The sequence below is a fragment of the Mus musculus genome, chromosome 17 (assembly GCF_000001635.26).
Source record: "Mus musculus strain C57BL/6J chromosome 17, GRCm38.p6 C57BL/6J".
Taxonomy (NCBI): Eukaryota; Metazoa; Chordata; class Mammalia; order Rodentia; family Muridae; genus Mus; species Mus musculus.
In genome coordinates, this window is record NC_000083.6 from 57,012,375 (window position 1) to 57,032,137 (window position 19,763).

Sequence of the window (19,763 nt, forward strand, 5' to 3'; positions counted from 1 at the left end):
CAGCATAGAAAGGACCGCATGGTGGGCGGAGCAGGGTGCTACTGGGTGAGTTTGAGGGCCCTCTTCTTTATCTGTAAAATGGGGTGATGGAGTCACTAAGGCACTTCATGGAGGTCTGTGCAAATGGCTCAGGAAAATCCCCACAGGGGGATGCTTCAACGTGAGTCCAGGATTTCTTATAGACTTGCACTAGTACCATCTTTCTTCCCTGAACACCATAGATATCCTGAGGTATCCCCTGATCATCTTCGTGGTGGGGGGGCCCGGCTGCGGGAAAGGGACCCAGTGCAGAAACATGGCTCTGAAATACGGCTTCTACCATGTGGAGCTGGGCCAGCTGCTGCGGGAGGAGGCTCAGAGAAGCACCCAGAGGGGACGGCAGATCCGGGACATCATGCAGAAGGGACTCCTGGTACCCACGGTGAGAGTTCACAGGAGTTCATGGGGTCACTCATGGCTGGACGGAGTCCCCAGGAAGCCAGGGTCTGCTGGCCCAGTGACTGCCTTGCAGCCCTAACCTGTTCTTATCTGACAGTGTTGTGGTGATGTAAGAGTTAAGGACACTGGCTGCTCCTGTCCAGAAGCTGGGTTTGCTTCCCAGCACCCAAATGACAGCTCACAACTATCTGTTAACTCTATTTCCAGGGTTTCCTGTACTCTCTTCTGGTCTTGCACACACTCACACATACATGTAAACAAACACTCACAAATCAAAAAAAAAAAAAAAAAAAAAAAGGTCACTGGCCTAGAATGCGCAAAGTCCTGGGTCCCATACCCAGCAGAAACTGGGTGCATGCTGGGCAAGGCACCCTTGACTACATAGACAGGCCAGTCTGTGCTACGGGCCAGAGATGGCACACTGGGTGAAGACATTTTGCGGCCAAGCCTCACAGCCTGAATTCAACCCCTGAACTGACTCCTGTGAATGAATGGCACATGTGCCATCCTTCTCCAACTAGATAAATGATAAAAGAGATCTAATAACCTTTTTTTAGATCGAATAAGAGTCTAGCCCAGCCAGGCAGTGGTGACACACATCTTTTATCCCAGCACTTGGGAAAGCAGAGGCAGAAGGATTTCTGTGAGTTTGAGGCCAGCCTGGTCTACAGAGTGAGTTCAAGGACAGCCAGCGACACACAGAAACCCTGTCTTAAACTAGCCCTCCCCCACAAACAAAAGATTCTAGCCTGGGATATGTCAGGGACTATATCAGGCATGGGGGAGGGAGTGACAAAGGAAGAGAGGAAAGGAGAGAGGGAAAAAGAAAGCCAGATGAAGTGACAAACACCTGTTATCCTTGGACCTGGAAGGCTGAGGCAGGAGAATGGGGAATTTGAGGTCAGCCTGGGTAACATAGACCCTATAAATAAGTTACTTAAACAAATCAGCTGCTGTACCCATAAACTGCACACCCACATATTCAGTGGATCCTACCGAAAATGTCCAGGAAGCAAATTGCTGAGAAGGGACATACTTCCTCCCCTACACAGCAAAGTAGAGACATTTATCTAGAATTAGATTGATGGTGTATCAGGTAATGTAAACTGGTAGAGTCTTAGAATATCTGATGGGCATAGTAGGACAAGCCTGTCACTCAGGAAGGTGGAGGCAAGAAGATTGGAAGTTCAGTTCAAGGTCATTGGACTTGGTCATTGGACCGTTCATCCCAACACTCAGGAGGCAGAGACAAGATATCTGAGTTTAAGGACAGTATAAGTTTCCAATGAGCCTGGCTATGTGAAACTCTTTCTCTAAAATAAAGTATGAGGAGTCTGAGAGCCTAGTTCAGAGAACAAGGGTTTGCCTAGCATTTTGTGAGGCCTTGTGCTCAGTATATGAGTGTAAAGGGGTTGGGGGTAAAGGAAAGAAAAAGAGCCAAGCACACAGGAGGCAGACCAGGGGAGTCTCCATTCAGGGCCAGCTTGGGCTCCATGCCTAGTTGCTGGGGAGGTGGCTCAGCTGCTACAGATACCTAGCTGCTCTGTAGACATGGGTTCAATTCTCAGGTGGCTCTCAGTGGCCTGTAAATCCAGCTCCAGGGGGTCCTACATGGCCTCTGGGGCCCCTGCATGCACCTGAAGATATCTACACATAGACATACACACAATCAGAAATGATTTCAAATTGTTTTTAAAAGCATGCAAGCAGAGAGGCAGCCAATGACTAGGATGCTGGGTGCTGTTTCCCTGTCTTACAAGAGGCCCACAGTGAATGGCCTTCACAGTCCCTGGCCTTTTTGGAGGGGTGGATCCTGAGTCCATGCCCTTTCCTTCCCAGGGTTTGATTCTGGACATGATCAGTGACAACTTGTTGTCTTATCCAAAGATCCGCGGCTTCCTCATCGATGGCTTCCCCAGAGAGCTGGAACAGGCCAAAGAGTTTGAGCGGATTGTGAGTGACCTGATCCCCTAGAGCCAGAGCACCCTTCAGGGTGTGCGCTACCTGAGTGGAGGTTTCAGACCACCCTTTCCCTACTCTCCATAAAACCCTAGTGGATGGATATGGGAGGACCTGAGGCTGGGAGCTAGGACCTTCCTTCCTTCCTCTCCTCCCTCTTCTCCTGATCCCCATCCCCATCTCCCGATACCTTCAGATTTCATATAGCCTAGGCTGATCTCAAACTCCATAACATAGGAGAGGCTGACCTTGAACTCCTACTCTTCCTGCCTCCACCTCTGGGGTGCTAAGATGGCAGGGATGTGCCACCACACCTAATTTATATGCTGAGGATGGAAGCCAGGGCTTCAGGCATTCTGGGCAAGCCGTCTACCTACTGTGCTCTACCCAGCCTGCACATGCGATTTCTTTTCTGCATTAGTAATGGTCAGAAACTGAGCATGGAGGTACATGCCTGTCACCCCAGCACTGGGGTCCTGTGAGGCAGGAGGATTGTGATTTCTTAGGCCAGCCTAAGCTACATTTGGAGTTCAGCTGGAAACTCCATTAAAAAAAAGATCCAGTTTTAAACAAACAATACAAATTGAACAGGCCCTCATGCTGGCTGACTTCTGGCCGCCACACTCACACACACATGCATGAAGAGATTGGGATGCAGATGAAAGATTCCAGAGGGTGAATTTATCCATTCAGAGTGTTGCCAATGGGCATAGGAAACATTCACACTGCTGTTGCCATGGGGATGTGCAGGACCAACATTACCAAGCTAGTAGGGTTTATGGGAAGCTGAGAGCTGTGTTGCAGAAGCTGCCCCCCAACTCCCACCTTGCTTAAATATTGGTCACAATTTCTTAAAATGTGAAACTGTGTAATGTGAAACTGTGTAACCCAAGGCGAACTGTGAGCTGAGCTGGTTCCCAGAGTGTTCCATGTAGCCCTGGCTAGCCTCCATCTCTAAGTATCTAAGGATGACCCTGAGCTGAAAATGCTCCTGCCTCCACCTCCTTGGTGCTGGGATAATAGAAGTAAGACAGCACTGTCCCGCTGGCTTCTTTCTGTTTTGTGCTGTCTACCACAGATATGCCTGGTGTCCTTAAAGTCTAGGTGTGAAGATGGCATCAGATCCCCTGGAACTGGACTTAGAATGGTTGTGAGCAATCATGTATACGCTGGGAATCAAATTTAGGTCCTCTCCAAGAACAGGTATTCTATCACCAAGCCATGCAGCAGTCCTAACTATGCACTGAACGTGGGTACATGGGTGCACTCTATAATACCCACAGAACTTTTTTTTTTTTTTTTGAGGCGGGGTTTCCTTGTGTAGCCCTGGCTCTATAACTGACTCCATAAACCAGGCTGGGCTTGAACTCAGAGATCCACCTGCCTCTGCCTTCTAGTGTTGGCATTAAAGGTGTGTGCCACCACTGCCTAGCTGGTTTTTGTTTTTTAAGTGAGAGTCTGGGGTGTGGTTCAGGGATGCATTCTGTGGACACTTTGCTTTCTTGGGTTGTGAGATGCTTATGGATACGCTGGTCCTGGCTCATAACCAGTCCCATATCCAAACATGTAATGAAGCTCAAACTGAAAGCAGTGGGCGGGGCCTGCTAGAGTTCTCAGCAGGAAATGGGGCTTGTATCCAAGCCTGAGGACAGGAGAGAACTGACACCTGCAGTGTGTTCTCTACCTCCACACAAGCACTACCATGACATAACATGTGTGACACAGACAGAGTAAATACATGTAAGTCAATACATTTAGGGAAGAGATTTGCACCTGTACTGAACACATAGAAATTTGCTTTGACAATAAGCACTGTGGCTATTCTGTCAGGTGCTCTGAATCACCGACAGGCAAAGTGTGGAGGATATGGGCAGCTTTGGGCAATTACAGAACCAGTGTCAAGTAGATTCTCTTATCCAGGGTGTCTGAGCAATGTGGACAACTAACTAGAGGTTATAAGGAAATACTTGTCTGCCAGAATGGAGCCTATGGTCTCCATTCTGCATTCTATGAGGAAGTGTACAGGACAAGCATCTTTATATAAAACAGGGCTAGGGGCTGGTGAAATGGCTCAGCGGTTAAGAGCATGGGCTGCTTTTCCAAAGGTCCTGCGTTCAAATCTCAGCAACCACATAGCGGCTAACATGTGTAATGAGATCTGTAATGAGATCTGATGCCCTCTTCTGGTGTGTCTGAAGACAGTTACAGTGTATTTATATAACAATAAATAAATCTTTAGGGCTGGCAAGATGGCTCAGCAGGTAAGAGCACTGACTGCTCTTCAGAAGGTTCAAATCCCAGGAACCACATGATAGCTCACAACCATCCGTAATGAGATCTGACGCCCTCTTCTGGTGCATCTGAAGTCATCTACAGTGAACTTATGTATAATAATAGCTAAATCCTTAAAAAAAGTATTTAGGGCTGGAAAGATGGCTAAGGGCTCTTCCAAAGGTCCTGAGTTCAATTCCTAGCAACTACATGGTAGCTCACAACCATCTGTAATGGGATCTGATGCCCTCTTCTGGTGTGTCTGAAGACAGTGACAGTGTACTCATATACATAAAATAAATAAATCTTAAAAAAATGTTAAAATAATAAATCTTAAAAGATAAAAACAAAACAGGGCTGGACATGGTAGCATCCACCTTTAATCCCAGCATTCAGGAGGCAGAGGCAGGTGGATCTCTTTGACTTTAAGGCCAGCCTGGTCCACAAAGTTCTAGGATAGCTAGAGCTACACAGAGAAGACTCCCTGTCTTCAAATAAGATGGAAAAAAAAGAGGAAGCAAAAGAAAGGGAGGAAGTAAGTAACTGGAAAAATGACTCAGTAGTTAAAAGCACTCAATGATCTTCCAGGAGACCTGAGTTCAATTTCCAGCACCCACTTCGTAGCTCCACAGGCACTCCCTGCTTTTGGCCTCTGTGAGCACCAGCACTCTTGTGTAGCACACCTATACATATAGGTTTAAAAAAAAAATCTTGGCCAGGCAGTGATGGCACATGCCTTTTATCCCAGCACTTGGGAGGCAGAGGCAGGCAGATTTCTGAGCTCAAGGCCAGCCTGGTCTACAGAGTGAGTTCCAGGACAGCCAGGGCTACACAGAGAAAGTTTGTCTTTTTTTTTTTTTTTTAAAAGATCTATTTATTATATGTAAATTCACTGTAGCTGTCTTCAGGCACTCCAGAAGAGGGCATCAGATTTCGTTACGGATGGTTGTGAGCCACCATGTGGTTGCTGGGATTTGAACTCAGGACCTTCGGAAGAGCAGTCGGCGCTCTTAACCACTGAGCCATCTCGCCAGCCCGAGAAACTTTGTCTTGAAGACCAAACAAACAAACAAACAAACAAAAATTTAAAAAGGATGAAGGGAGACCAGCAGATAAAAATGCTTGCTGCTAAACCTGACAACCACAAGTTCTATCCCTGGAATCTACCTAAAGATGGAAGAGAGCAGACTTCCACAAAGTTGTCCTTTGACTTTCACACATGCCTCCCCTCCTTCCAATAATAAAAGAAAAAGGATGAAATATCAGAACCATACATGCAGGTGTCACAACTGTCGGAGGTCCAGGCAGTAGGTGACTTTGCTGCCAGTAGAGAGAGGCCATTGGAGGAAGGGGAGAGAACCTTCAGGCTCTAACATGCATTGCCCACCACTGCAAATCAAGCCTCAGTTTGGATGGGACTAGGCTCACAGGACAGAATAGTCACCTCCCATATTTGAAGCCCTTGGTTCCATCCATCCCCAGGGCTTAGAAGTGAAACCCCGTTTGTGACAGCTCAAATGTGAGGTAAGGGACTTCGGTGGTATCCCTGACCCCATTGGAAGCAAGAGACCAAGCATGGTGGTACACACCCTTCATCCCAGCACTGAAACTGGGGAAGTGAACGATCAGGAACTCAAGGTCATCCTGGGCTTCATGAGACCCTGTCCAAAAAAGAGGTGGATCTCTGAGTTCCAGGCCAGCCTGGTCTACATGAACAGTTTCAGGACTGTATAGTGAGACCCTCTCCATAAAAGGAAAAAAGGGGGAGGGGAGGGAACTAAAAGGATTTATGGTATCACCACACGGGATGCTGAGGCAGGACGGATGTTTGAGGCTAGATTTGAGTATTTAAAATGATCTGGTCTGTATATAAAAAATAGTAAATAAGAAAAATGAAAACATATCTAGTGTGGCCGTACACACCTGTAACTCCAGCATCTGGCATCAGAGGCAGGAGGATCAGGAGTTCCATGACAGCTGAGGTGAAAAAGTAAACCAAGGGGTACAGGATAAGGCTGGCTCAGCAAAGTGCGAACCCTACAAGTATGTGAGCCTGAGTTCCATCCCCAGAGCCACATAGAACGCTGGGTGTGGTGTATATGCTTCATCTGATCCCTGAAGCTTACTGGTCGGCCAGCCTAGTCTATGTGTAGTTTCAGGCCAGTTTGCAGAGGACTTGAGTTCGGTTCTTAGCATCCATGTAGGCAGCTCACTGCCACCTCTACTCCAGCTCCCAGGGACCTGATGTCCTCTTCTGGCCTCCACAGACACTTTACAAATTCGTGATGTCTCCCCAGCCTCATGGCCTCTGGGGACTGGATGCAAGACTCTCTACTCAGGGTTCTGTTGGTTGCTGCCTAGGTGGGCAGGGCCCCCAACATGGTCATAGTGTTTGACTGCTCCATGGAGACCATGGTGCGCAGAGTGCTACGACGAGGACAGGTGGAGCACCGGGCAGATGATTCAGAGCCGGCCATCCGCAAGCGCCTAGAGACGCACTACACCCTATGTGAGCCTGTCCTGACCTTTTACCAGCAAAAGAACCTTCTGCGACATGTGGGTACTTAGAAGTGAGCCCCAAAAGCCCCACTTAGTGAGTTTGGAGTTTGCAACTTTGTTCAGTATGAAATGGTGGGTGAGGGAATTCCATCTCCTTAGGATGGCACAGGCTGAGGCCTCACATAGCCCAGGCAGGCCTTGAACTCATGAAATCCTCTTACCTCAGTCCTGAGCGCTAAGATGACAGGTGTGAGCCAGTGAATGTGCTTCCAGTTTCTGAAAGCTACAATGGGGTCCCCAACTGCCACCTGTGAAGCTCTGGGACTGCCCATACAATCTGGCTCAGCACACGCTGGGGTGGTTAGTGTCAGTGGAAGGGAGATAAGGGACTTTGGTGGTGTACTTGTCCCTATGGGAAACAAACATGGGAGACTGTATTCTATTCTGATCCCTGGACCCATGGGGTCTCTCTCCATGGCTCACTCCTGCCCCATCCCCAAACCCAGTCTTAGGACATGAGATGGCACTCAATACAGCAAACCTGCTTGTATCCGGGCTTGCCTCAAGGGGCTGATGGAGCATAGGTCTTGTCATGAGCTGCATCTTTGATCTTATGTCTTCTTTAGATATTGGCTGAAGAAGCTCCGGAAAGCATCTTTGCCAAGTGCTGTTCCGTCATTGAGAGTCTGCTGTGAGCTAGGTAGGACTGGGCCAACATCTGGCCTACCACAGCACAAAGGACCCAGACCTGAGGTGAGTCCTTGGCACTAACAGGGCAGACAGGTACCTAGAGCAGCTGGAGGGAAACCAACTTCACCTTTAAGTGGCAGCTGCTACTGCATCGTGTGGACTCTGTAAATTATCCTAGCAAGGCATGATTTTCACAGTTTGAGGGCAGCTTTGGAGAATGGAGTCTCACTTCTGCTGGCCTACAAGCTCTCCGCCTGGCTTTGGAGCTAGCACTTTTCACCTGTTAGGCCATCTCCCTGGCTGATTCTGAGCAGAGAAGAAACTTTACAGGCTGCCACACTGCTCAGACCCCCTGGCACTGTCCACTTTGTCCTGGGCTTCGCTCACCCAGACTAGGCCTCTTCTTTCCACCCACACTCGTCAGGCCTGTACCCCCAATGGGATGCTTCCACGAGGCAACCCTTAGTGACAAGTGTGGTCACATCCATGGGAACATGAGCCCCAGGGACCCTCCTCAGTGCCTGGTTCCTCAGGTCCCAAAGGCAAAGTGCAGAGACAACTGGGTAGGGCTCCCTGAAAGATAGGTGGTTTCAGGGACTGCACCCCACTCCATCCTCTCTAGCCCGTGCATTGAAAAGGGAGGTCAGGAAAGCATGCGCCTGCAAGCTGTTCTCTATCTAAAACTAAGACAAAATCCCCACAACTTCTCACCCCCAGGGTTATGCTTATAACTAGGGAAAGCAGCATACATCTGCTTCAGAAGCCTACTCGAAGGCAGGGGACACAGACCAACAGATCACAGCCAGCAGGACACAGGGAGGTTTTTGATACCATTTATTTGTGAAGTTAAAAACGAGCGATAAAAAGTAAAAACTGCCATACAATTTTTTTGTTTTGTTCTCATTTTTTTCTCAGTTTATCTCATCTTCAACAGATGACAACGTACCAGGCCAGTCCTGGGGTTGGGGTGGGTATAAGGAGGAGCCAGGGAAGAGCGGGGGCAGGGAGAAAGAGAGACAGAGAGAGATGGGCAGGGCAGGAGGGGCCTGTGAAACCCACACCTGGTCCAAGGAATGTTCCAACTCTAACTAAAAAAAAAAAAAAAAAAGAAAAAGAAAAAAGAAAAAGAAAAAAAAAAGAAAAAAAGAGATAGCAATAGTGACTGTTTCTTTCCTTTTAAAAAGTTTATTAAAAACAAGAATAGGGCCCCAGACAGTAGGGAGATAGTGAACCGCTTCCCTCAGAGGGTGGGCTCGGAGGCTGGGGAATAGAGATTTATATATTTCTATACATATATCATTTTATAGGTTTTGTTCTGCTCTTTGTGATTTAATTTTTAAACTTTTTTGGGGGGCGGGGCAGAGGTTAAATTCTTGCTATTTTCTAAGGCTGGCTCAACATGAAGGATCCCAATTTTGGAAAGGAAAAAGATGAGACACACAGAGTGAGAGAGGGAGCGCCTCGGCATGAAGGGGATCCCCAGCCCCTAGGCAGCCGCTGCTCTCTCGCCAAACCAATCAAATATAGAAACCAATAAAAGAAGCCCCCAAATGGAACAAAAATGGAGAAAAAAAAATATTTTCACAGATGAAGTTCATATCCATTTGCTTCATTTGCCTGCAGAGAGGGAGAGACAGGAATGGTCATGGCAGGAGGGCGGCCTGGCTACAGGAGGCTACAACTCCAGGCAGTGGGCCAAGAGGCCGGGCCCAAGCCCCCACAGGCTAAGCAGGGGGCCGTGACTGTCTGTCTTGGGGACTCCACTGGCCAGACTGCTCCTTGGTGGAGGAGAAGCAGGAGGAAGAGGAAGAGGAGGAGAAGTCTGCAGCAGAAGCCAGAGGTGTGGAAGAGGGCACACAGGGGAGAAGTTGCCAGGGGGGAGGGGGACAGAGGAGGGAGGCGGCAGCTCGGCGTCACAACATTCAGATCATGGTGTCCCCACAACACCCCTGTGAGGTAGGTTGGAAGGTGGCAACGATCGTCATGCCCACTTCACAGACAAGACCGGGACACAGAGGCAAGCACACAAGAGATGGCCTTGCCAGGCAGGGAGGGCCCAGTCCCCTCAGTGGGCTCCCCTTCATCCCAGCAGAGCCAGGGCCGCCTGCAACACACAGTTACTTGGACATGAAAAAAGAATAAAAAAAGAACAAAACCCAAAATAGTGATGCTGAGAAGGGGGAAAAAAATAGACATTTTCTTCCCAAGTGGCCAGATTTTGAGCGAGCAGGTTCAGCAACCGGTGTGGCACCCAGCACAGTCCCCACATCCTGCCCCCACCCGGGACACCCCAGCAGTTCAGAGTTCCACCTTTGCGGCCGGTGCCCCCAGCACCCGACAACGTCGCACGACAGTGGCTACTGGAGGAGCCTCTTCCGTAAGCCTCTGCACCCATCGAGCGCTTCCCAGCGGCGGGGCTGCGAGGCTCTGGGAGACTCTGGCCACGAGCCCGAGGCTGGCATCAAGGGCACACCCCGCAGGGGAAAGGGTTTCCGGCGCTACCCACTAAGGCAGGATGGACGGTGGCCGGGGGTTGGAAGGAGAAAGGAGGAGGAGGAGGGTGGCAGTTCCCACTTGCCTGCTGCTGTCCCTGCTGGGTGGGAGGTGGCTGTGGGCCACCAGGGCCTGGGGTCTGTCCGTAGTAAGCAGCCTGCTGTCTGTAATACTCAGCCCAGGCAGCACTGTAATCAGGCTGGGAGCCAGGGGGTGCTCCAGGACCCCCACCAGTGGCCACTTGTGCTGTGGGCACAGAGAGGATCATGAGTGGCTGGCAGAAGAACCTACCCCTGACCCAGCAGCCCCACCCCGTCCCTACCCAGCAGCTTACCTTGCTTCTTGTAGTACTCCTCCCAGGCCTTGGTGTAGTCCTGCTGTGGGGGTGCCCCAGGCTGCTGGGGCTGCTGGCCTGAGGAACAGGGTAGGGTGTCAGGGTAGTTGGACCCTATGCAGAAAACCCCACTGCTTCCCAGCACTGAACTTACCAATTTTTTTGTAATACTCTTCCCAAGCCTTGGTGTAGTCTGATTGGCCAGTGGGTGGAGGCTGGGGGGGTTCCCCCTGTGCAGGTGGGGCTGCAGGGGCTGGGGCAGGGCCTGGCACAGGACCTGGGGGTTGCTGGTAGTAGTGAGAGTAGTAGGCAGCCCAGGCAGCATTAGGATCTGTAGCCGCTGCAGCAGCTTTGTCTACAGGAAGAGATGTTGGTTGAGGAAGGGCACAGTAGTTGGCCTGGTGTCCCCCCCACCCCCAAATTTCCTATGTGGTACTGACACTTACTTGGGTCGTGAGGGGCAGGTGGCTGCCACTGGGGGTAGGTATTGCCCCAGCCCTGAGGCGGGTACTGGTGAGGAGGGGGACCACCAGCACTGCAGGGAAGGAGAGAAGTGGCCATGAGAACTGGTTCAAGGGTGTGAAAACCAAAGTCCTTACCAATACCTGAAAGCTGGGGCTGACATAAAACCAAGACCAAGGTCTAAGGCAGGAGAGTCTCATGGCACCTGTCACACTGGGCTGCACACAGCCCAGTTAGAAAGGGCCTGTCCCTCTTTTTCCAGGCCCCACAACACTAAACATAACCCAGGAGCCAAGGAGTACTCACTGTGGGGGTGCCCCTGGAGGCCCCTGGTTGAAGGGTCCAGGGTTGAAAGGCCCCATGGGTCCAGCAGGGCCTGGTCCCCCAGGGCCTGGTCCAACTGGGCAGAGGGGACCCTGAGGGAAAAAGTGACAGCTGCAGTGAGCAATCCAAGGAGACAGGGTACCTTCACCAGCACCCATGAACGTACCTCTATCTTCTCCTCAATGAGCTGCTTTGCATGGTCAATCTGCTGGGGCGATCCCCGGATCACAAACAACTTGAAATTGGGGTCCCCATTGGGTGGCAGCTGCCGAGATATTTCCACAAAGGCGCCTGTCTGCTGGTTAATGGCCTTCACATTCTCCCCGCCTGTTGGACCACGATGAGTGAAGGGCTGGCAAGTTCAGAGCCAGGCAGAAAAAGGGCAGAGCATTGGGGACTCACCTCGGCCAATGACCAGCCCACACTTATGGGTAGGAATGGAGAAAGTCATCTCCCCTCCAGGAGGGCCCCAGTTGCCTTGGCCTCGGCCCCGGCCCCTGCCCCCAGGGGGCATGCCAGGGGCCCCTGGAGGACCCGGGGGCCCACTCCGAAGACTCTGGAGGAGGTCATTGATGATCCGGGCTGCGTGTTCACACCGATCTGGAGGCCCCATGATGTGAGCAATCTTCTCAGGGCCGGTCCCATCATCTGAATCCACACCAAGAAACAGATATTACTCAAAGCAAACCCAGTGCCCTCAGAGATCAGTTCCTCGAATTTGCTGACTCCATGTGAACAAGCAGGAAGCTTGTCCATACTCAGCGTAACAGCTTGAACATTCTCCCACCTTCCAAGTCCATAGAACTAACTAAGCAATCTTAGAGAAACTAATTCCAGAAAAGCAACTGAAAAAAACTGGGTACCAAACCTCTGCAGGCACTGAGGGCCTGCAAGAGCTGGGGGGCAGCACCAATGCCTAAACCAAGGTGGCGCCCACCCCTCACCTTGCTTGAACTGGATGCGCACACCGGCATCATTCTGGATCTTCTTGATCATCTCTCCACTCCGGCCAATGACTACACCAACTGAATGCCTGGGTACAGGCACCTAGGAGAACGGGAGGCATAGTTACGTGGCGTGCCCCTAGTTCTGCCCTGCTCCCAGTTGCCCACCTCCCCGAAGCGCTTGCACTCACATCAATGCCTCCACCAACTCGAGATCCGTATTCATTGCGGTCCCCAAAGCCACCTTGGTCACGTTCTCGCAGGATGTCCATCACCATCTCACAGGCTTGCTGTAAACATACCATACTGAGTAGTGGGATCAGGCAAGTATGCTGCCACTGTACCTATCTCCTGGTACCTGTGAGGGTCTCCCACATCCCCAGAGAGCTGCAAAATGCCTTACAGAGCTTTTCACCCTGGGCAAGAGGCTGAAGGGCTTAGAGGGAGGCTACTGCTGGCAATAGCCAGGCAAGATTGGACAGAAAAGCCTTCCAGAGTCCATGCTTTCTGGGAGCTCACCTGTACTTTGTATGGGTCCCCGATAATCCGCAGTGGCTTGTCCACATTTGTGTTCTGGGAGCCATCCTGAATTAAAATCATCTTCACCCCAGCCCGCTCCTGCAATGTAAGTGCCTGTCAGAGGCAGTCTTGAGGATGCTGGAGAATGTGGGGACAAGTGCTTTGTTTGGTCTGTTGCCAACACACACCTGCAGCTGCTTGATGGTCTCTCCACCTTTACCAATGACCAGGCCAGCCTTGCCAGCAGGGATCATGATCTCCTGCACTGTGCCATTCTGACCCCCATTGGCGTTGTCGTGAAACTGTCCTGGGGGGCCACCACGGCCCCGAGACACGATGTCATCCAGCATCATCTTTGCCTTTCTGGAAAGATAAGGTAGCACTCAGCATGTACATCTGGAGCACAGCAGCTCAGCTGAGCTATCGGGTGTGTGCAAAGGACCTGGGCTGTTCAAGATTGAGAGGTGGGTGTCAAATTGTCCACAAAGATCTAGGGAGAAGTCTTGTGGGAAGGACACACATAGGTGTCACTAACTCCTGTAGGAAACTAGGAAACCCAGCTGGGGACTTACTGGACAGACTCAGGTGCTCCAGTCAGAGACACGCTGCGCTCAGGGAGGCCACCACTATCTGTGGAGAAGAAGAGGGGCTCAGTACAAAGAGGGCTGCTACAGCAGGAACAGGAAACTTCCAGAACAGCCTGCAGCCCTCTTCTACAAATCATTTCACCCCTGCCACAACATGCTAGGAAGACTGCTTCTCTAAAATCTAGTGGGGGAAGACAGAACTTGGGAGGGAGACAAGCAGAGCACCACACCCCTTCTCGCACGTAGAGGCCAAAGCAAGAGGACTGATAGTGAAGAAAGGGGAGACTCCAGAAATCAGCTCAGGATTACTTTTTTTTTTGGTTTTGTTTTGTTTCCCGAGACAGGGTTTCTCTGTATTGCCCTGGCTGTCTTGGAACTCACTTTGTAGACAAGGCTGGCCTCGAACTCAGAAATCTGCCTGCCTCTGCCTCCCAAGTGCTGGGATTAAAGGCGTGCGCCACCACTGCCCGACTCAGGATTACTCTTAACAGCACCCAGGAGCCTGGCTCAAATCTAAAGGGACCCCCATGTACACCTCCCACAGGAGCAGACCAAGCAGCCGGAAAGCCTGCCATTCTGCTTCCTGCAGCACTGAGAGGTGACACCATAGAGCCTGCCACCTGGAAAAGTGGTGCCTTCGCGCCCATGCCCACATTCCTCTAGACCATCCCAAATGCAAAGAGGAAAAACAAGGGCAGGGACATGGCTCAGGGAGCAGAGGTGCTCATCACCAAACCTGATAACCTAAGTTCAGTATCTGGATTCCGTGACAGGGGGAGAGCTAACCTCTGACCTCCACGTGTGTGCCATGATAAGTGCTCACCCCACACATTACAAAAATACAGAAGTATTTCCACTGTGGCCTCTGTATTTATGCAGGAGATATCCACACAACAGAGCCAGCTTTGCCCTGGGGTCCCAGGCAACTTTACAGATGGAGGGTCATACCTGGTGAGATCTGAACTTTGCAGCCTGAGTCCTGCTGGATTTTGTTTATCTGCTCACCACCTCTGCCAATAACTGAGCAGAAAGAAAAAAAAGGTGAAGGCTGAATAAGGGCACCCAGACCAAGGCTCCCCACCAGTAGTCCCTTGGAGACCCCCTTGGCCAGAGGCTCTTAGGCCCCCACCCTCATCAAGGGGACCCACACTCACTCAAGCCCACCATGCCATCCGGAACCCTATACTCTTCTGTCATTGAGGTCCTGTGGGAAGAGACACTTAACATCAGCCTCCAGCTAGAGAAGAGACCACACAGCTTTCCTGGAAATAAAAGCCCGGTAGCCCTTTGAAGCTTCAGGGTTTTTGCTGCACACCCTGCTACTACATCAAGAACAATGGCTTCAGGGCCAGAGTCTAGAAGTGGCCCATGGCAATCCCATTTCCTTAGGTAAGAACACTTGAATTTGGTTTTGGAGACGAACTCCATATAGCTCAGGATGGCTTTTGAATTCCTGATCCCCCTGCCTTAACCTCCCACGTGGTTGCCTGGTTTTTTGTTTGTTCTGAGGCAGGATATTTGGGAGGGAATCCAGGGTGAGTGCTCTATTGACCGAGTTACAGCTTCCTCACCTTGTATACAATTTCATACCACACTAACAGTCCACATATCATTAAAAAGGGGGCTTGTCACATAGTTCACCTCATTCTCCAGTTAGTATCTATTGTATTTCATGAAACTACAAACTCATTCAAAGAAAACCAGTAGCCTATCTCAACAACCTAGTCATATTCACCCCAGGCCATCTGAGGCAGCCAGACAACAGCATCCTCTACAGGTTCTAATCACCCTGGGAACATCTGACTACTCAGCCAGTGATAAACCACGTTGTTACAGTATCCACAATCCACACACACCCCCAAACACACATGGACACAAGTGCACCCTTTCCCCCGCCCACCAGCATCCCTGGTTCCGCTTACCTGGGGGGAGGATGGATGGGTCCCAGTTGAGAACCAATCGCTGGGAAAAGAAATCCAAAGCAGAGACTAGCTTAGCATCTATCTGGGCTCCCCAACCCCAACCCATGATGCCCCGTTTGCACACACCCAGTGGACTTACAGTCTCCCTGGGAAGCCAGTTTCTTGCTGTCTGGCTGGTCTGTGGATGAGAGAGTCTGTCAGATGTGACACCACCCACCCGCACCGCCTCAACCCCAAAGCTGGTGCAGCATGTTCTAGGCATAGTCACCATTACCACATGACAGCCGAAATGGAGGGTTAGAAGGTGCTGGCCCAGAAAGGGGCAACATGCCCAAGTCATTCACCACCTCAGAGTGACAAAGCTCACTTTTTCTTTCTTTTTTTTGAGACAGGGTTTCTCTGTGTAGGCCAGGCTGGCCTTGAACTCAGAAATCTGACTGCCTCAGCCTCCTAAGTGCTGGGATTAAAGGCGTGTACCACCACCACCCAGCTGACAAAGTTCACACATAAACATTATTAACATCACAGGGTCCTCTTCCAGATTAGAGTCAGGAAACCAATGTCCTGCTTAACAGCTACCTTGTGCCCTGTGTTGGTCTCTAACAGGGAAGGAACAGTCTTGAGAGCCTACCACCCTCCCTGTCACAATCGACCTGCCCTTCTCTCATCTCAGCTTCTGATACTTTTTTTCTTTTTTCTTTTCTTTCTTTCTTTCTTTCTTTCTTTCTTTCTTTCTTTCTTTCTTTCTTTCTTTCTTTCTTTCTGGTTTTCCGTTTTCTTCTTTTTTGGGGGGGGGGGGTTTCGAGACAGGGTTTCTCTGTGTAGCCCTGGCTGTCCTGGAACTCACTTTGTAGACCAGGCTGGCCTCGAACTCAGAAATCAGCCTGCCTCTGCCTCCCAAGTGCTGGGATTAAAGGCGTGTGCCACCACCACCCGGCTCTTTCTGGTTTTCCGAGACAGGGTTTCTCTGTAGAACCCTGCCTGTCTTGGAACTCAGAAATCTGCCTGCCTTTGCCTCCCAAGTGCTGGGATTAAAGGTGTGCACCACCTCTGCCTGGTGCTAGCTATCTGATACTTAAGGGTGGCAGATGGGACAAAAAGCTGGGCTGGCTCCCCTGTCTTGAAGTCCCACTGGGACAAAATGCTACTCTTAGCCCCAGGCCTCCCTCTCAGGTGAGAGCCAGCTGCTGTTACTGCCGCCGCCGCCGCCGCCACCAGCAGTTACCTCCATCTTCCAGCTGTCTCTTTTGGCCCCCAAAGCCAAAATCAGGAGTGTTGTTATTCACGGTGGTAGCAGCATCACCTCCGATTTTGGCTGCAATCTAGGGTGAGGTAGAAATATAGATGAGTTACCATCCCAAGCAACTCTCAAGTTTATCTCCAGCTTTGGCCTGGAGTGGCTCTCCCTGATTTTGAGGAGTGTGGGCACAGACATAGACACTCTAGAAGCTTTTATGAATGTCTCCCAAGTTTTCTAAGAACTATAGGCTCCCTGTCCCCATTACAGTCAGGATCTGTGACCACAAGTGCAAAAGGAACAGCAGCCAAGGAAGACAGGGATTCCTGGACCACCCCCACAAGTGGCCTGGACAGCAAACAGGATTTCAATGTGGTCCCTACAACCTTCCTGTCTTTTACCCTGGACATCTTTACAAAATCATCCTGAGAAATCTCAGCCAAGTTTCTACCTTCAAGGCACCTGACATCCCAGTATGACCAAAACAAAAGCCCCTTTGGGGCACACACTGAGTTTCAAGTACACAGAGAACATATATACATCACCCCTAAGTCATCAAACACACTCCAAATCCTGAACTCAGGATCTGGCCTATGCTATTATAAAAAACAAAAAAAAAAATTGTGCTTACCCTTGACAGGGAGTGTCATCTCAACTGACAGCACTTACCCACGGGAAGCTGCCTCGTAAGACAATTTGGGGGATGACCAGAAAAAAGGCACGCTAAAGCCCATCCCACCTCGGAGGAAGGCAGAGGTGATAATGAAGAGGGCAGTAACTCAATGGGTCCTCCCACCTAGGGAGGAGCCAGTCCTTAGGCCGGAGGCCTTGGGACAACCCCAGGATAGCAGCATCTGTGGTAAGCCTGGCCTGTCCAACTCTCAGAATGTACCCGAGTGGGGTTGTGAGCAAGGCTGAGCCAGGTCACACCAGCACATAACACTCTTAAATGCGGTCATCAAAACAAGGCATGTTCCCAAAGACAGACAATACTTTTGAATTCAAACAGTAAAAAGCAGGATCCCGTGTCCACCTTCCCCACCTCATCCCAAAGCCCAGGCTCTCTAACAAAGGGTCGGTCCTCTCTTCATCAGAAAGAACTCTCCCAACCCCTTACCAAATCCCTTCCTAGGGAAGGTACAGAAATGGGCCAGGGGACCTGTTTTGACTTGAAAATAGGAGTAATGGTGTGTAAAGCAAGATCCTCTAAAAGGGAGTTGAATTTCTGGGCGGGTGCAAATGTGTGCTAAGATGGGTCCCCCCCACTTTCTAAGTATACGGCCAAGCTCAGTCCCTGTGCAAACCTAGGACTCCGTCTTGGGAACTAATATATTCTGAACCCTCAGGTCTCTGAATAGCGGTCTCCTACCATCCTGCGATGCAACTTTACAAACCCTGAGAAGCCCTTGGGGACCCTAAGACTCCAAGGGTTCAAAGAGGGGTCTCACAGCATCTCTGACCCCATCCTTCATGAACTCAGGAATTGCTCTTACAGATCTGCCTCAGTTTCTAGAACCCCATGGGTCCTAAGGGGGTGCCTAAGTGAAAACCCAGGAGTGATTCTTGGGGACATCCTCATAACATTCAAGCTCAGGCCTTTGGAAAACTAGGAGACCTCTCCAAATCACAAACAGTCTTGGACTTTAGAGTGGTCCTCAGAATGCAAACCCTATATCTTGAATGGAAATAACGGGTGCAAGCTCGGGGGGTGGCTCTTGGGGACACTGTCCCAGACTGCAACCTTTATGGGTCCTAGAGGAATCCTCTAGTACACCCAGGAAAAAAATCGTGGGAACTCCAAAGCTGCAACCCTCCTAATAGAGAAGACCTGGTGCAAGTACAGGGGTGGGTCTCAGGGACCCCAAAGGCTGCAAGCCCTGGTACCCAAGAGAAACCGTCCAGTGCAAAGTCTAGTTTTCGGAGATCCCCCCTTCAACGCACCCTTAACTACACGCACGCAGAGGGTCACCCTCACACCGTGACGGCCCCAGACTCCCCGCCCCGAGCCCGCCGCCCACGTGACCCTCCCGCGACCCCGCGCGCGCCGCTGCCCCCTCCCCCGCGCGCGCGCACGCGCCCTCGCGGCCCCCTCACCTGGCGGGCCCGCTGCACGGCGTCGGCGAAGGCGTCCTTGCGGATCCCAGGGCCGCCGCCACCGGGAGGCTGTGAGGGGCCCCCGGACGCGCCTCCTCCACCCGGGCCGCCGCCGCCAGGGCCTCCGCCGCCCCGGTCTCCCGCGCCCGGCGGGCCCGGCGGAGGGCCTCCTCCCGCACCCGCGGCTCCCCCTCCGCCGCCAGCGGGAGGCGGCGGGCCGGGCGGGGGACCTCCGGTGTTGTAGTCCGACATGGCGCGGCGGGGACGGGCTTGGTGCGGAGGCTTCAAGCTGAGGAGGCGGAGGCGGCGGCGGCTCAACGCGGGAACAAGGCCTCGCTCCACACGGCCGCGGAGCACGATGGGAAGCCAGCGGCTGGGAAGGCGACGGGGAGGGGGGGTCGCGGAGGGGGAAGAGGGGCACCTCCTCCCGCCACCGGCTTGACGGACGCCGAGGAACAGCCAGTAGTATACGGCTACCACTCTACGCCCGCCAATCGTGGGCCGTAAATCCGGGCGACCAGTCAGAGCTTCGGAAGATGCAGGGGGCGGGAGGCGCGGTGTGACTGACGAAGATAGGACTCAATAAGCCCAGGGCTGCTGGCGCTGGGCGGGCAATTGGAAGTCACGCGAGAAGTCAGGAGGCCCAATGAAGCGCGAGTTCCACCTTCTCGGGGCGGCTCTAGGATGAGAGTGACGGCTCTGATCAGTCACGTGGCCTTGAGGGCGGAGCCTATGAAAATTCTCTGGGATGAGCTGGGCGGGCGCTCGGCAAGATAGTCGTCAACACCAGCTAATGAATACACTTAGGAGGCGGTGCTTGCTAAGATTGGCAGTCATTTGATCCAGTCCCCGAAGCATTTTGGAGGATGCGCTTGGATTTGGACGTGACTTTTCTCAGAATCCTTGTCCTCTGACTTCTGAGCCAATGGCTGAGCGACAAGGGCAAGCGTTCAATGATTGACCCCTCTGTGGACAAATAGCAGTAACAGA

At 51.6% G+C, this 19,763-nt stretch overlaps 1 protein-coding gene and 1 pseudogene across 1 annotated transcript; one reads left to right on the top strand and one right to left on the bottom strand.

The window, feature by feature from the left end:
• Gm17949 (predicted gene, 17949) lies at positions 227-7,227 on the top strand (annotated as a pseudogene).
• On the bottom strand, positions 8,675-19,133 carry Khsrp (KH-type splicing regulatory protein). The gene is made up of 18 exons (NM_010613.3): positions 18,774-19,133; positions 16,668-16,764; positions 15,582-15,620; positions 15,443-15,482; positions 14,675-14,724; positions 14,469-14,540; positions 13,506-13,563; positions 13,122-13,296; positions 12,934-13,032; positions 12,606-12,704; positions 12,415-12,517; positions 11,873-12,118; positions 11,637-11,797; positions 11,453-11,562; positions 11,131-11,219; positions 10,839-11,039; positions 10,685-10,762; positions 8,675-10,596 (listed from the first exon to the last, which is right to left on the bottom strand). Exons 1-18 carry the CDS (start codon positions 19,023-19,025, stop codon positions 10,319-10,321), a joined length of 2,247 nt encoding a protein of 748 aa, NP_034743.3. The 5' UTR covers positions 19,026-19,133; the 3' UTR covers positions 8,675-10,318.
• Positions 19,134-19,763: the final 630 nt, after the last annotated feature.